Here is an 18,379-nt window from a genome sequence, read left to right on the forward strand (position 1 = left end):
AAACTTTCATAATACAGACTTTAAAGATGAGGCTATATAATCATTAACCAATTATTTGAAAAATCATCTTTTGTAGCTAATTGATTTGATTAATTAGAATAAAAATCATTAAACGGGTGATCATAAACCCAGATTTTCAGAAAATAAAAAACACAGGGCCAAACATTTATTTACATTAAAATAAAAAATATGTTAATTTTTTTTAATATGGTCTAAATTGAGCGCTCTTTGCAGAGAAAAACGAAACGCTCCAGTTGTTGCGGGTTTATCCTAAACATGCTTCATAATTACAGGATATATCTGCATCTGGCAACCCGCAAACATTTTAAAAAATACTCCTAATTGTTATATTGCTCCTACTAAATGATCCCCTTCAAAACGTTTGCATTAATTGTAAAAAGAAAAAAATGATGGCATCATGCTTAAAGAAAAAAACATGAAATATATTTAGTCTTCTGCTTAAATGTCGAATATAAAGTAAATTTTGGGCTTTGACGGCTGAAGTGTTTAATAAGGCGCTAGCTGATGTCAAGAGGTAGGCTTTAGCTTGTTGGCTGCACATGGAAAAATATAGTTCCCTTCCGTTCTGAATAATAAATCAGCTCATTTCCATCTAAAACGCTGCAGGACTTAAGTTGAAGCTGGTGGATAACCTTTCAGAAAAGAGATCTTTAACACGTTTTAAAAAGAAAATGTGGGACCAAAGCAAAGGCTTAATTATTATCATTTTTGGATGGCACACAGTATATATTTTTTTCTACAAAGAGTTTAAAGGAAAAAAAAAGGAAAAAACTAGTTTTTAAATGTTTTATTTCAAGCCACTTTTTTGTTTTTTTATGCATCGGACTGATGAGCAGCATAATCTAATTGCCCAATTGAACCTGCTTATAGAAAAGAAGTCTCAGGTATTACACAAAAAAAAAAAAAAAAAAAAAAAAAAAAAAAAATCAACCAAAAATAATATGTTAATACTTTTGTTGGATTACAGCAGTTGTAAAAAACAATAAACAAAGATGCAGTTATTTAATTATTTCAGCAAAAAATTGAAAAGTCGAAGGAAACAAAAATATATACACCATTCTGTACAGTTACTTAAATCTGAATCCAAGAAAATATAAAAAAAAAAAGTCAGGAATCCAAAGACACACACAAGTACACTTTAATGTAACCACAAAAAAGTGACACTAAGTGGCTTCCGTTTTTTTTTAAACCTAAACTGTACTAATAAAAAGAAGTGACATCTTGAAACTATAGAAGGAAAAAAAAAATCAAAGCCTCAAAAATCACACACATCTATTTTTAATTTATTAACATGACCTGAACATCAAATCTTCCAGATGTGTATGGTTTGGCTCATACGTACATAAATAACTTGCATACAAAGAAGACTGACACCCTTATAGCAGTCCAGCATGGGTCCCGCGTTCAACTGAAACCAGCTGATCTGTGCTTCGCCGCCATCACAGTTTTGCTCAGATGCTAAAGTCTTCCAGAAGGAGGTCGTGTGGGGTCTAGAACCATGACAGTCTATGGGGAAGCCGAGGAGTACAGACTGGGAGGCAGGGAGGACTCCAGAATCGGGGAGAGGACGGGTCATCTCCTAAATCTGCGGAAGGGCCGGCCCTGGTGACTGTGGTGGGATTTGGAGTAGGGCTCCCAGCGCTTCTTCTCGGGCGGCTTGTTGTAAATGTAAGCAGGCGGGCCTGAAAAACTGGTGTCGTCTGGGTTCTGCTCCATCATCTGCAGCTTGGCCTCGATGGCACGTATCTTAGCACTTGTGCTGGGGAGGAAAAAGAAATTGGGATAAACGGGTCAAGAGAAGCTGAGGAAGACCCTAAAATGCAGTTGTGAAGCACAAAAAGGAGAGGAACGCGTGCATTTTAATGCTGAAACGAAATACGGTGAACGCTGCAGGGAAAGATCAGAAATGCTCCTGAGACAGAAGGAAAGGAGGAACGAAAAGTGGCTACTAAGGTGGAGAGAGAAAGTAGAACGCTTGAGTCGCAAAAAAAAACAAAGTTTGTAGCTGTGATTGTGATGTTTGAGTTTGGAGGGAAACATTTAATCTTAAGGTGTCTAGCTTTAACCAGCAAAGATTCATCATGAGTCCAGTGGCAGCCCACCAATTAAGCTAACTAGCACTCGCTGAACAAACATTCACACGGCCGGCTTTAACCATCTGATATAAAAAGACCCACGCAAACAAGTTTGCAGTTCTCAAATCAGAAAATGAGAATTTAAATGCGGATGCACATAAATAACTAAATTAGCTCTATACAGGTTCAATTCCTTTAAATTATACCGATAAATGCAGGCAGACTGATCATAAAAGCTACAGTGTTGTTGCTTACAAGAAGTGCTTCCTGAGTGGAGGCTCTTGTATAGAAGCTTCAAATACAATTTAGTCAGTTTCTGGAAAATTGGTTTAAAATTCCAATTAAATTGGACACAAAGCTCTAGTGCAAGAACATGGAAGCTCCTCTGCTAAAGAAAAAAAGGGGGGTAAGAACGGTGGTAACACTAAATTTAATCCTCAACCACAATGGCGTGTTTGAGGTTGGAGTTGTTTTAGATTGTGTAAGTCTTATTTTTTTTTTTTTTCATGGTGCCAGTTCTGTTCTGAGTATCTAAATCTTCAGACAGGGAGAGTTGTGAGTATTGTCTGCTCCAGGCAGGAACCTGGGAACTCAGAAATGAATTGCTCAACCAAACTTAAGAAAACAAAAGTCTCTTTCAATTGTACTCAAACTTTGTTGTTGTTTTGAATGAATGTATTGAGAAGTTGATTTGGGCTGCAGAGTTGTAGTAATCTTTTAAGCTATATTCACACCGGGCGTGGAGCCCACAGTGTTCACACTGGACAAGCAGGGAGCGGCTTCTTCTTCTTCTTGTTCTTTTCTACTGTTTACTAGCGCACGTCCGCCACCTACAGTTGAAAGAGACTTGGTGCAAAATGCCGAAGTGGTGCAAATTGCTCAAATCTTGTTTCAGACTAGGCCTACACAATAAATCGCAAATTTAGCGTTATTACGATATCAAGCTGTGCAGTATGCATGGCGAAAATCACAACAATTGGTTTCTTTAAATATGCTAAAACAATATTATGACAGCTTGAAGCATGAAACCCTTTTATGTTAGACGCTCACCTCCCATGCAGACTAGTTTCATTTGGAGTATAATTTAAGGTTTGTTGACTCCTATTTAAATCAAACTGCAGTGAAATGAAAATTATGTTTTTGGTTGTTTTACTATTTGTTCATATTTTGCAAGTTATATCGTCATCGCAATATTGAATACTATTATCACAGGTTTTCCTCATATCGTGCAGCCCTACTTCAGACTTTTACTTTCACAGTTCTATTTTGAAAAATGAAAGACTTGGTGTCATACTTCCAGTCAGGTTCAAATTGCAATTATTAATTTCTCCTTCATGATCAATTTTCAGACGATTGCCACTTCTGTGCATTAAAGGGGACGTCAGCCATACGTCACTATCAAATCAGAGTCCCAAAATGGTCAAAGTTCAGCATGGTTTAACTTTCAAAGTGCGTTCCATAGCAATACGCTTAGTGTGTGGAGCACGAAAATGGTCTTAAAAATGAGCGTAGCTATGTGTGAACGCTAGAGTTTTGGACGGGATGCATCAGAATACAACGGAGCAGGAAACTTGCAGGAAACATGCAATTTAAAGCTTAATTTTCTTAATACATGTCCTCCGTCATAAAAAAAAACAACAAAATAACATGATGAACCATTTTGAATTTTTACTTATTAGCTAGGGCTGCACAATATGCTGAAAACTCGCTATATGAGATATTAGTGATCAATATTGCTATGGTGATATAACATGCGGTATAAGAACAAATAGCGAAACAACCAAAAACATAATTTCCTTTTCGAAGCCCGAAACACCCCTATACGTGCATTTACATAGACTTTTCATTGAAAGTGGTCTCTTAAACGCACGTTGCCGAGGGCGGTGTGAACGTAGCTCAACAGCTGAGGGGACTATTCCAGGGTAATATTTTATCTATATTACGTTAAGTAAACAAAATGAAACTTCAGTTTGACCCTAAAATGTGACACCAATGTTTTCAAGTACAATACAAGTCTGCTTTTTGAGGCTTGTGGATATAAAAAGTGTTGGTTGTTGTGCAGACATGGCTGGAAGGGGGAAAAAAAGGATGCTGAACATGTTTGGATGCTTTTGATACTAACCTGAGGTAGTTGGTGGTTATGGATCCTGCCTCTGTTGAACCACTGCTGGACGGTTCCAGGCTCGAAGGCATCGTCTTGTCATTACGGAAACCTTCAAACTTCTGTAAACATTACAAAGTCGGGGAAAAGGTGCAGATGGAGGGAGACAAACAAAAGCAGTGAAATAACAAGCAAAGCCAGAAATGATCGAGACATGACAGAAGCAAGGAGGGACAAACTTCCCTAGTCTTACTTTAGTACAAAGGAAGCAGTAGATCCGAGCAAAGTTAATACTTGCAGCATGATTGTCATTCAGCTTATGTATGCCTCTTATTTATATCAGGACATGAACAGGACACAATCATGTGAATGGATGAAAGACAACTGAAAAGAATTGGACAACCTGACGAGCAACAATCAACATCTGCACTCATTCCTCTCAAAAACCACCTTCCCAACATCTCCACCAGCCAACACAGAGACCCTGCAACCTGTGGAGAGAACAGAAGGAATTAAAAAACAAACTAAACTAAGTATGGATCATACGATGGGTACAATTATCTTCTATGCTTGGTGGAATGAACATATATCTCGGGGAATAACTAGACAAAGCTGTAGTTGGTGAAACACAAACACAAAGCCAGGTGAAGTTCCATAAACAGACAAAAGTGCAAACAAAGACATTTTTACATAGGTTCCCATGACATGAACGGCATACATGGTGGAGAAGGAGTGTAAAACAATGACTATTCCGTCATCTGCGACCCTTCCCTTCCACCCATTCCCCTAAGGCATGTGGATGCATAGAGAACTGTATGGAGCCAATAAGTCCGTAATGAGTTTGCAAACAACCCGAGGCCCGCATGACGGAAAATTCAAGACATAATGCTCCTGGACATCTGGCTGTGTCTGTGTTTTTACATTCAAGAACTATTTGTTATTCCACGGGAGAAAGGTCAACACAATAAATGAATGTTGTAAATAGTCTTAATGTCCTCGTAACTGCACGGTAACAGACGTGGAAATGTAAGCAGAAGGTAAATAATCCATATATATTAGGCCTCTTTAATGTTCTCTTGATTCTCATTCATGCATATAGAGAGTTTTCCCACAAGGGCCGTTATTTGGGTTGTTTTTTTTTCCAGGCAATAACCCTTCAAACAAGCAGCCACTGCAACTGCACGATGTTTCCAAGCAGTTTTGTCCACTGAAGTCTTTAACCTGCTCTCAGAAGTGCAGTGTGAAAGTGGACTAAACCAACTTCCTGCTCAGCTGAACCAATTCAGGGGGACAATTCCAGCCGCATCTCGATATATAATCCACAAAGCAATGCATAAAGGATTCAACTAACTTGGTGGCGATACAATACAGTCACTTTTTTTTTCTAAATGTAAATAATGTAGACATTTAGAATTGATTTGGTATTTAAAACTATAAATGAAAAGGTCTTTTAACATATACACTTTTTCTTTTCTTAGTGGCACTTTTTATTTCACGCAACAAAAACAAAATGTCTTTGAAATAACAGCTTTAACCATAAAACCTTCGCATTTTAGGTCTTTTAGAAGGTTTTGCTCTTTGCAGTTAAAATAAAAGTGGGTCATATAGTTTATGCTTCACCATCAGCCAATTGTAACTGACTACACTTGGTAGAAGCAAGCTTGTGATTGGACGTCTTTTTGCTTGCATCATATGTACATAAAAAGGCAAAAACAGTAGAGACACAGCAAGAGAAACAAAGTTTGGCAACAATCGATGATATACGGTACTTGACATTTCACTTTATACATTTTTAGAAGCTTAATCATATTTGTATCTGTGGTTTTGACCCAAGAGTGCTGTGACTCTTATATCAATTTTTTGATAAGTATCTGCTGTTCTTTACATCCCTACTAAATAAGTACTTGCTGTAAGCTTTGTTAATGGAAAAACAAATAACTTAGGGTGATTGTAAACTGTTTGTTTAGTTTCTTGCATTTTATAGATTATTTTAGATTATCTCTTAGCTTCAGATTTACCTTAAAACATTTACAAAAATGCTGTAAAGTAACAAAGGAATTAGAATTTTATTAGGGGAAAAACAATGCAAAGATCTGGCTTTAAAAAGGCCTCAAAAGGCTAAAAGAAAATCAAATATTCCTGTTTATATAGATCTCCCATAAGGACCAGTAGCAGGAACAATACAGAGAGCAGGCTCCTACTGTGAGCTGACCGTTTGAAACTTGTTTACCCAACACTAGAATGTGTCCAATGCATCCGAAATTAAAACATCTAAAAAATACAATAAACATCGCAAAATCGTGTTGCTGTTTCCATGCTGTGATACACCGAGCTCCCTTCTATTGAAGCCGAGAGCAGATTTATCTGACGGCCTGTTGTTCATGAGGGAGTGGGGTTAACCTTCACCTCCCTCCAGTGTGTCTCTGTGTGTGTGTTGGGCGTGTTTCGTCTCTATACAGGATATCCCTTCATCCTTCGTCGGTAAGCTGCCTATTGTTAAGAGACAGGCATAGTTTGCAGTAGGGATCTCTGAGGACTCGCTGAAGCGGCTCCTGCGGCGATACGCAAACGTAAAAACGGATCGGAAATCACAAAAATGAGCTTTTACTTTAACACAGATCAATTGTAGGCGTTCAAAAGAAGGATTTTTCTTTTTAAAAAGATCGTCTAACATTTAACAAAGTTTGTTTTTACTGTCAGTAGGCATTCCTTACTTTCATATTTTTACTCCAGATTAATAAAACACAACATATAAATAGTTTTGTTTTGTAGAGGTGGGGCTGGGCTGGATACTTACCCTCACCTGAGCGTGTGCCCAGCGAACAACAAGCTTTTTGGACAAGGCGAGTTTTCCGTTTAAGCACTGGATCGCTCTCTCTGCCTCCTGCGGACAGACACAAACAAAAGATCGCCTTTAAAAGCAAAAGTTAAAAAAAAATATATACATATATATCAGCACAGGTGATTGCAACTGTGTTATTAAATCATTACTAGTCATGATAATGAAGGGGGGAAAAAAATGATAGATGCATCCCTGCCAGCTTGAGGCCTGAGCTGTTTGTGGCAGAAAACAAAATGCAGCTTCATCTAATCAAACAAGTAAGTAGTTTTATGCTAAATTACATCACTAAGAGTTCTTTATCTAACTGTGTCTCCAATGCAATTGTGTCAAAGTGTGGAAGATAAACACTGGCTTCCGCTGTATAATCCTGTAGGGAGGGATTCATATCCCACTGATAGATCCTAGCTGTGAAACTAAATGCTTATCATGATGCTCAGGCACACTCCAAAACAAATACGGCCCGCCGAAGCTGTGAACGCGCTCCTTTCAAGTCCGTTTTTGTTTTAGGAATATGTTCCACTCCAGCCAGAAGCACAATGAGATTTTTTACGGCCTGAGGATGACTCACGGGTTTTCTGACAATTGAAACCGCGCGGAGGACCGTGACAGTTAACGGCGAGGAGCTCGTTTGATCTGATGCACGACGTCTGCCTGTCTGCATGCAAAAAGGAAAACCGCTGTCATGCTCGGAGCATGTGCAAAAAAGATTCAAAGTTAGACCGGAGTCAGTGAGATTTCTTTTTCTCAATAACATATCAGACTGACACAACACTTTCAGGTCACAGATGTTGAACAGCAACAGAAAAAAAAAGAAACTGTTAGGAGGGATGTGCCCTTTTTCACATACCTCTCTGGTGCTGAAGTTGACAAAGCAGTAGCCCCGCGGCTGCCCCTCCAAAGGCCCAGACTTATGAAACAGGAAGTCAAACTGCTTAACTTGGCCAAACCTCTCCAATAACTTTATTAGGTGATATCTGTCAAGACAGGAATTATTCAAGAGAGGAGACACGTTTTAGGGACAAAAAGACTTTAAAGATGCCGTTAAAAAGCATTCAGATTTGACAAAAATAGAAGCTTAGATTCCTATTTAAGGATGCACATTCCCAGAATGGTTTCAAATTCAGGACAGGCCTGTGAAATCGTCACTTGGATCACTTCCACTGTGTTATTTGTCAAGTGAATGGGGCTAATGAGAAGGACAGCTCTCTCGTTTTGGCACCTTTTTAGCAGCAGGCCAGCAGGTGTGACAGGCCATTGACAGTAAATCTTTTATTGAGACAATGCTGAGGATACAGTAGCAGGACAATGAGGGAATAAAACAGAGGAAGCCTTAAATCCCCGCTGAGCGGCGAGTTCTGCATAAACAACCTCCACCAACAGCGTAGAGCTGCAAAGGGAATTGTTGGAGAAGCGGCGAGGACACATGTGGTCACTGAGGAGCCACGCAGTGTTTGTGTGCAGAACTGACCACTGGTCGTCATAGAGAAGAAATATTTTTCTGACAGTAAAGCAACAGGGTCAAGGCCACATAGACAAAGTATTTCACACAATTCTTCAGTATGTAGCAGAACGGCAAATTCATTCAGACTATTTTAGATTTTAAATATCGAAAACAATGTATTTTATTGTAAACAAATACTCATGAAACTAAATGTTGTTTACACTGAAAGCAGCAAAAATACAAATTGAGGAATAGAAAAGAAATCAAGATCCTGTCCATTTATAATCTATAAAGGCACTACAACGTTACAACCAAGGGAAAGAAATATTGTAGTTCATAACTAAAATTAACTTTCAAATTTAAAACTAATGACTGATGACATTTGTCCATCATTTTAACCAAAATTGAGGCACGAGGCAATACTGGAGATGCTCCATATTAATCAAAAAACGTTTATTAATATATATTTTATTTGGGATTTGAAATTGTTTATTTCAAGCAATCAAATAAGAATAAAACACAAAAACAATACAATCATCAGTTATACATTCATACAATGACCTATCAAACTTAGGATAATTAGACATATTAATAAATATTGCTTGAAATGGAGTGGAAGGAAGCAAACTTATAGAATCCCACCCCTGTTATACTGTTACCATTTTATTACATGATTTATCATTATCCGGTTCCTAGCTTTTATCAGACAGAATTAAGAATCCTAAAATATCAATAAAGCACATGACATTTTCATTTCTGGAAATTACTTTTGTCTCACAAAACGTTTCATTATGGCCCGCAGCACTCACAGAGTGCAAGGACCATATTGTAACTGGTACGAGGGTCGAACACTCAAAAAGGTCCAAAACGTCAAAAAAACGCGTCAAAACGCCAAAAAATGGGGTCAAAAGTCAAAACAAACAAAACGACACGACAATTGTGTAACGCAACAAAAATACACACACACACGCACAACGCCAACGCAAAAATGACAAAATTGTAGTCGCAAAAATGACGACAAAAACACGAAAAAGCCCCAAAAAGCCCTCAAAAGACAGGTTTAAAGCCAAAAAGACATGCCCAGCCTATAGTAAAAGACAGGCCGCATTGAAATACATAGGAAATCCTAACCGCAAAAACTTCTATATTGTTTTTCGAATGTTTATTATGGCCCGCAGCAGTCATAGACTGCAAGGACCATATTGTAACTGGTACGAGGGTCGAACACTCAAAAAGTCCAAAACGTCAAAAAAACGCGTCAAAACGCCAAAAAATGGGGTCAAAAGTCGCCCAAAGCACAAAATGACACGACAATTGTGTAACACAACAAAAATACACACACACACGCACAACATCAACGCACAAACGTCAAAATTGTAGTCGCAAAAATGACGACAAAAAACCAAAAAAGCCCCAAAAAGCCCTCAAAGAACGGGTTTAAAGCCAAAAAGACATGCCCAGCCTATAGTAAAAGACAGGCCGCATTGAAATACATAGGCCACCTGACTGCAAAAACTTCTATATTGTTTTTCGAATGTTTATTATTATGGCCCGCAGCACTCACAGAGTGCAAGGACCATATTGTAACTGGTACGAGGGTCGAACACTCAAAAAGGTCCAAAACGTCAAAAAAACGCGTCAAAACGCCAAAAAATGGGGTCAAAAATCGCCCAAAGCACAAAACAACACGACAATTGTGTAACGCAACAAAAATACACACACACACGCACAACACCATCGCAAAAACGACAAAATTGTAGTCGCAAAAATGACGACAAAAACCCAAAAAAGCCCCAAAAAGCCCTCAAAAGACGGGTTTAAAGCCAAAACGACATGCCCAGCCTATAGTAAAAGACAGGCCGCATTGAAATACATGGGAAATCCTTACCGCAAAAACTTCTATATTGTTTCTGCTTCGTTTCATTATTATTATTATGGCCCGCAGCAGTCATAGACTGCAAGGACCATAATTCTTCTTGCACACTAACGGCGTCTTTGAGCTTAATTTTGACCCCCGCCACATACCCGAAAACTCACCAAAATTGGCACACATCTGGGATAAATTGAAAATGAATTTTCGACAAAGAGAACGTCACCCCCCCGAAGTCGATGACATCACAGCGAGCGTTCCCGTAAAAAAAATGAATGGGCCGAAAATCGCTTATGGGGCCAAAAAAAAATATTTTGAAATACAGTTACGAAACCAAAACACGCGTGTTGGATATATCCCAGAGAAGTTATGAAATCATTATGGGATGGCCACACGACCTACGGCTTGGCGGCCATTTTGTGGCGAACACAGAGAAATGGCGATTTTCTTGTTTTTTGACAAAATGGGAAAACGACCCTTTTGTTTAAGCGATTTTCACGAAATTGCACACACATGCCAAGACCATGATTTTACAACTACCAATGAAGTTTCGTTGACCTTTGACCTTGGGAAGGGGCGGCCATCTTAAATTTTCATAAAAAAGCACCTTTAGTAACGGATACAAACGAAAACTCGTCCTAGGGATTTTTATCGATCTTTTTGAAACTTCTCGGGCATCAATGGCAAGCTACTGTGGACAAAATGTTGGAATTAGAAGTTGTAGAATTTGAAACGCGTGCGCGTGGCGATTTCGCAACCGTCGCCATTTTAGCTAGCTCGCACATATTTTATCGGAATAGCCTGAAACTGAAATATGCGATACCCTGGCCCACACTGAACAAAACGATGTCACATACGACAAAATCGATAAAGGAATGTGGCCGTGGTAAACAAAAAACGATCGCAAAAAAAAGTGCTGACTCGGCAAAAAAAAATTTTTTCGGATTTTATTTTTAAGAATCGGCTAACGAAACCCAGATAACTTTGTCGGGTATATCCAAAGAAAGTTTTGAAATCATTACGTGATGGCGACACGACCTACGGTTTGGCGGCCATTTTGTGCCAAAATCTGCCATTTTGAGTTTTTCGCGTTTTTACACAATATGGAAAAATGAACTTTTTTTCGAGCGATTTTCACGAAATTTGACTCGCATGTCCCTAGCGTAAGTTTACATTCACCTCTGGAGTTTCGTCGACCTTTGACCTCGGGAAAAGGCGGCCATCTTGAATTTTCTATAAAAAACACCTTTACCACCGGATTCAAACGTAAACTTGTCGTTGGAATTTTCATCGATTGTCTCGAAACTTTTTGGGCATCAACGGCAAGCTACTGTGGAAAAAATGTTGGAATTAGAAGTTGTAGATTTTGAACGGCGTGCGCGTGGCAAGCTAGCAAAGTGGCGCAGTGTTATAACTCCCATGCATTTCAATACAATACAGTGAAAATTGAATGCATGCATTAATGCCTGAAACAGAATACATTGAAAAACACTGGATATGGACATATAAGGAATGTGGGCGTGGTTAGCATAAAACCCCTGTTGCTAAGGACAACAAAAAGTTTACTTTTACCGATTTGTCCGAAACTGACGTCAATCTGTTCGTCCTCCCGAGGGGACCAAAACATAAAATGGTTGCTATGGAGATAAAATCAACAGAAAAGCGGCCATTTTGGAAAAAGTGGTTTTTTTATCAACTTATGACATGTAGCTCTCACCAATGGAGGAATGTGTTTTTCTGAATCAGTTGATGATGCTGATCGCTATGCTAGCACTTTTAACCACATTAGCATAGCTAGCATAGTTAGCATAATTAGCATTTTAGGTAATATGTTTTTCCGAGTGAGTTGATGATGCTGATCGCAATGCTAGCACTTTTAGCCACATTAGCATAGCTAGCATAGTTAGCATTATTAGCATTTTAGATAATATATTTTTCTGAGTCAGTTGATGATGCTGATCGCTATGCTAGCACTTTTAGCTATGTTAGCATAGCTAGCATAGTTAGCATAATTAGCATTTTAGGTAATGTGTTTTTCTGAGTCAGTTGATGATGCTGATCGCTATGCTAGCACTTTTAGCCACATTAGCATAGCTAGCATAGTTAGCATAATTAGCATATGCAGTTTTGACTAGCCTTCATCAAAAGTGGGCGGTGAGGGCGGTGAGGGCGGTGAGGGCGGTGGTGCGTAGAGTTGGGCGTGGAAGGCGGGTTGCGTCTGCGGGCCATACAACGCCGCTTGCGGCTTTAATTATTATTCTTCTTGTCTACTAACGGATCCGTTGAGCTCAAATTTGACCCCCGCCACATACCCGAAAACTCACCAAAATTGGCACAGACCTAGGATAAATTGAAAATGAATTTTCGGCAAAGAGAACGTCACCCCCCCCACGACGATGACATCACGGCGAGCGTTCCCGTAAAAAAAATGAATGGGCCGAAAATCGCTTATGGGGCCAAAAAAAAATATTTTGAAATACAGTTACAAAACCAAAACACGCGTGTTGGAGATATCCCAAAGAAGTTATGAAATCATTATGGGATGGCCACACGACCTACGGCTTGGCGGCCATTTTGTGGCGAACTCAGAGAAATGGCGATTTTGGTGTTTTTTCACAATATGGGAAAACGACACTTTTGTTCAAGCGATTTTCACGAAATTGCACACACATGCCACAAACACGATTCTACAACTACCAAAGAAGTTTTGTTGACCTTTGACCTTGGGAAGGGGCGGCCATCTTGAATTTTCATAAAAAAGCACCTTTAGTAAGGTATTCAAACGAAAACTCGTCCTAGGAATTTTCATCGATCTTTTTGAAACTTCTTGGGCATCAATGGCAATCAATTGTGGACAAAATGTTGGAATTAGAAGTTGTAGATTTTGAAACGCGTGCGCGTGGCGAATTCGCAACCGTCGCCATTTTAGCTAGCTTGCACATATTTTATCGGAATGTCGTGAAAATGAAATATACGATTCCCTGGCCCACACTGAACAAAACGATGTCAGATACGACAAAATCGATAAAGGAATGTGGCCGTGGTAAACAAAAAACGATCGCAAAAAAAAGTGCTGACTCGGCTAAAAAAAAAAAATTCGGATTTTTTTTTTATGAATCGGCTAGCGAAACCCAGATAACTTTGTCGGGTATATCCAAACAAAGTTTTGAAATCATTACGTGATGGCGACACGACCTACGGTTTGGCGGCCATTTTGTGCCAAAATCGGCCATTTTGAGTTTTTCGCGTTTTTACACAATATGGAAAACGGACCTTTTTTTCGAGCGATTTTCACGAAATTTGACTCGCATGTCCGTAGCATAAGTCTACAATTACCTCTGGAGTTTCGTCGACCTTTGACCTCGGGAAAAGGCGGCCATCTTGAATTTTCTATAAAAAACACCTTTGCCACCAGATTCAAACGTAAACTTGTCGTTGGAATTTTTATCGATCGTCTCGAAACTTTTTGGGCATCAATGGCAAGCTACTGTGGAAAAAATGTTGGAATTAGAAGTTGTAGATTTTGAACGGCGTGCGCGTGGCAAGCTAGCAAAGTGGCGCACTGTTATAACTCCCATGCATTTCAATACTAAACAGTGAAAATTGAATGCATGCATTAATGCCTGAAACTGAATACATTGAAAAACACTGGATATGGACATATAAGGAATGTGGGCGTGGTTAGCATAAAACCACTGTTGCTAAGGACGACAAAAAGTTTACTTTTACCGATTTGTCCAAAACTGACGTCAATCTGTTCGTCTTCTCAAGGGGACCAAAACATAAAATGGTTGCTATGGAGATAAAATAAACAAAAAAGCCGCCATTTTGGAAAAAGAGGGTTTTTTAGCATTTTATGACATATAACTCTCACCAATGGAGGAATGTGTTTTTCTGAGTCAGTTGATGATGCTGATCGCTATGCTAGCAATTTTAGCCACATTAGCATAGCTGCATAGTTAGCATAATTAGCATTTTAGGAAATGTGTTTTTCTGAGTCAGTTGATGATGCTGATCGCTTTGCTAGCACTTTTAGCTATGTTAGCATAGCTAGCATAGTTAGCATAATTAGCATTTTAGGTAATGTGTTTTTCTGAGTCAGTTTATGATGCTGATCGCTATGCTAGCACTTTTAGCCACATTAGCATAGCTAGCATAGTTAGCATAATTAGCTTTTAGGTATGTGTTTTTCTGAGTCAGTTGAGATGCTGATCGCTATGCTAGCACTTTTAGCCACATTAGCATAGCTAGCATAGTTAGCATAATTAGCATTTTAGGTAATGTGTTTTTCTGAGTCAGTTGATGATGCTGATCGCTATGCTAGCACTATTAGCCACATTAGCATAGCTAGCATAGTTAGCATAATTAGCATTTTAGGTAATGTGTTTTTCTGAGTCAGTTGATGATGCTGATCGCTATGCTAGCACTTTTAGCCACATTAGCATAGTTAGCATAGTTAGCATAATTAGCATTTTAGGTAATGTGTTTTTCTGAGTCAGTTGATGATGCTGATCGCTATGCTAGCACTATTAGCCACATTAGCATAGCTAGCATAGTTAGCATAATTAGCATTTTAGGTAATGTGTTTTTCTGAGTCAGTTGATGATGCTGATCGCTATGCTAGCACTATTAGCCACATTAGCATAGCTAGCATAGTTAGCATAATTAGCATATGCAGTTTTGACTAGCCTTCATCAAAAGTGGGCGGTGAGGGCGGTGAGGGCGGTGAGGGCGGTGAGGGCGGTGGTGCGTAGAGTTGGGCGTGGAAGGCGTGGAAGGCGGGTTGCGTCTGCGGGCCATACAACGCCGCTTGCGGCTTTAATTATGGCCCGCAGCAGTCATAGACTGCAAGGACCATATTGTAACTGGTACGAGGGTCGAACACTCAAAAAGGTCCAAAACGTCAAAAAAACGCGTCAAAACGCCAAAAAATGGGGTCAAAAGTCGCCCAAAGCACACAACGACACGACAATTGTGTAACGCAACAAAAATACACACACACACGCACAACACCAACGCAAAAACGTAAAAATTGTAGTCGCAAAAATGACGACAAAAGCACAAAAAAGCCCCAAAAAGCCCTCAAAAGACAGGTATAAAGCCCAAAAGACATGCCCAGCCTATAGTAAAAGACAGGCCGCATTGAAATACATAGGCCACCTGACTGCAAAAACTTCTATATTGTTTCTGCTTCGTTTCATTATTATTATTATGGCCCGCAGCAGTCATAGACTGCAAGGACCATATTGTAACTGGTACGAGGGTCGAACACTCAAAAAGGTCCAAAACGTCAAAAAAACGCGTCAAAACGCCAAAAAATGGGGTCAAAAGTCGCCCAAAGCACACAACGACACGACAATTGTGTAACGCAACAAAAATACACACACACACGCACAACACCAACGCAAAAACGACAAAATTGTAGTCGCAAAAATGACGACAAAAACACAAAAAAGCCCCAAAAAGCCCTCAAAAGACGGGTTTAAAGCCAAAAAGACATGCCCAGCCTATAGTAAAAGACAGGCCGCATTGAAATACATAGGAATCCTAACTGCAAAAACTTCTATATTGTTTCTGCTTCGTTTCATTATTATTATTCTTCTTTCTACTAACGGCGTCTTTGAGCTTAATTTTGACCCCCGCCACATACCCGAAAACTCACCAAAATTGGCACACATCTGGGATAAATTGAAAATGAATTTTCGGCAAAGAGAACGTCACCCCCCCCGAAGTCGATGACATCACAGCGAGCGTTCCCGTAAAAAAAATGAATGGGCCGAAAATCGCTTATGGGGCCAAAAAAAATATTTTGAAATACAGTTACGAAACCAAAACACGCGTGTTGGAGATATCCCAAAGAAGTTATGAAATCATTATGGGATGGCCACACGACCTACGGCTTGGCGGCCATTTTGTGGCGAACACAGAGAAATGGCGATTTTCGTGTTTTTTGACAATATGGGAAAACGACACTTTTGTTTAAGCGATTTTCACGAAATTGCACACACATGCCAAGACCTTGATTCTACAATAACCAAAGAAGTTTCGTTGACCTTTGACCTTGGCAAGGGGCGGCCATCTTGAATTTTCATAAAAAAGCACCTTTAGTAACGGATACAAACGAAAACTCGTCCTAGGGATTTTTATCGATCTTTTTGAAACTTCTCGGGCATCAATGGCAAGCTACTGTGGACAAAATGTTGGAATTAGAAGTTGTAGAATTTGAAACGCGTGCGCGTGGCGAATTCGCAACCGTCGCCATTTTAGCTAGCTCGCACATATTTTATCGGAATAGCCTGAAACTGAAATATGCGATACCCTGGCCCACACTGAACAAAACGATGTCACATACGACAAAATCGATAAAGGAATGTGGCCGTGGTAAACAAAAAACGATCGCAAAAAAAAGTGCTGACTCGGCAAAAAAAAAAATTTTCGGATTTTATTTTTAAGAATCGGCTAACGAAACCCAGATAACTTTGTCGGGTATATCCAAAGAAAGTTTTGAAATCATTACGTGATGGCGACACGACCTACGGTTTGGCGGCCATTTTGTGCCAAAATCTGCCATTTTGAGTTTTTCGCGTTTTTACACAATATGGAAAAATGAACTTTTTTTCGAGCGATTTTCACGAAATTTGACTCGCATGTCCCTAGCGTAAGTCTACATTCACCTCTGGAGTTTCGTCGACCTTTGACCTCGGGAAAAGGCGGCCATCTTGAATTTTCTATAAAAAACACCTTTACCACCGGATTCAAACGTAAACTTGTCGTTGGAATTTTCATCAATCGTCTCGAAACTTTTTGGGCATCAATGGCAAGCTACTGTGGAAAAAATGTTGGAATTAGAAGTTGTAGATTTTGAACGGCGTGCGCGTGGCAAGCTAGCAAAGTGGCGCAGTGTTATAACTCCCATGCATTTCAATACAATACAGTGAAAATTGAATGCATGCATTAATGCCTGAAACAGAATACATTGAAAAACACTGGATATGGACATATAAGGAATGTGGGCGTGGTTAGCATAAAACCACTGTTGCTAAGGACAACAAAAAGTTTACTTTTACCGATTTGTCCGAAACTGACGTCAATCTGTTCGTCCTCCCGAGGGGACCAAAACATAAAATGGTTGCTATGGAGATAAAATCAACAGAAAAGCGGCCATTTTGGAAAAAGTGGTTTTTTTTATCAACTTATGACATGTAGCTCTCACCAATGGAGGAATGTGTTTTTCTGAGTCAGTTGATGATGCAGATCGCTTTGCTAGCAATTTTAGCTATGTTAGCATTACTAGCATAGTTAGCATAATTAGCATATCAGGTAATGTGTTTGAGTCAGTTGATGATGCTGATCGCTATGCTAGCAATTTTAGCGACGTTAGCATAGCTAGCATAGTTAGCATAATTAGCATTTTAGGTAATGTGCTTTTCTGAGTCAATTGATGATGCTGATCGCTATGCTACCACTTTTAGCCACATTAGCATAGCTAGCATAGTTAGCATAATTAGCTTTTTAGGTCATGTGTTTTTCTGAGTCAGTTGATGATGCTGATCGCAATGCTAGCACTTTTAGCCACATTAGCGTAGCTAGCATAGTTAGCATAATTAGCATTTTAGATAATGTGTTTTTCTGAGTCAGTTGATGATGCTGATCGCAATGCTAGCACTTTTAGCCACATTAGCATAGTTAGCATTGCTAGCATAATTAGCAAATCAGCCTTGACTAGCTTTTAATTTGCGGGCTGTGAGGGCGGTGAGGTCAGCGGTGGTGCGTAGAGTTGGGCGTGGAAGGCGGGTTGCGTCTGCGGGCCATACAACGCCGCTTGCGGCTTTAATTATTATTATTATTATTCTTCTTGTCCTATAACGGCGTCTTTGAGCTTAATTTTGACCCCCGCCACATACCCGAAAACTCACCAAAATTGGCACACACCTGGGATAAATTGAAAATGAATTTTTGGCAAAGAGAACGCCACCCCCCCGAAGTCGATGACATCACGGCGAGCGATCCCGTAAAAAAAATGAATGGG

The 18,379-nt window shown here is 39.5% G+C and overlaps 1 protein-coding gene across 2 annotated transcripts in view; it reads right to left on the minus strand.

Annotated features, from left to right (window-relative positions):
• Positions 1–793: 793 nt before the first annotated feature.
• The window catches only part of rbm18 (RNA binding motif protein 18), a 31,014-nt gene continuing 13,428 nt past the window's right edge, over positions 794–18,379 (minus strand). The window contains exons 3-6 of one of the 2 annotated variants that reach the window (XM_011481874.3): positions 7,887–8,013; positions 7,001–7,081; positions 4,219–4,319; positions 794–1,780 (exon numbers count right to left, since the gene is read on the minus strand). In XM_011481874.3, the coding sequence (XP_011480176.1) occupies positions 1,594–1,780; positions 4,219–4,319; positions 7,001–7,081; positions 7,887–8,013 (496 nt within the window). In that variant the 3' untranslated portion in view covers positions 794–1,593. Of the gene's footprint in view, positions 1,781–4,218; positions 4,320–6,994; positions 7,082–7,886; positions 8,014–18,379 lie in introns of both variants that reach the window. The other variant, XM_011481873.3, reaches the window with a different exon arrangement.

The sequence above is a fragment of the Oryzias latipes genome, chromosome 12 (genome assembly GCF_002234675.1).
Source record: "Oryzias latipes chromosome 12, ASM223467v1".
Taxonomy (NCBI): domain Eukaryota; kingdom Metazoa; phylum Chordata; class Actinopteri; order Beloniformes; family Adrianichthyidae; genus Oryzias; species Oryzias latipes.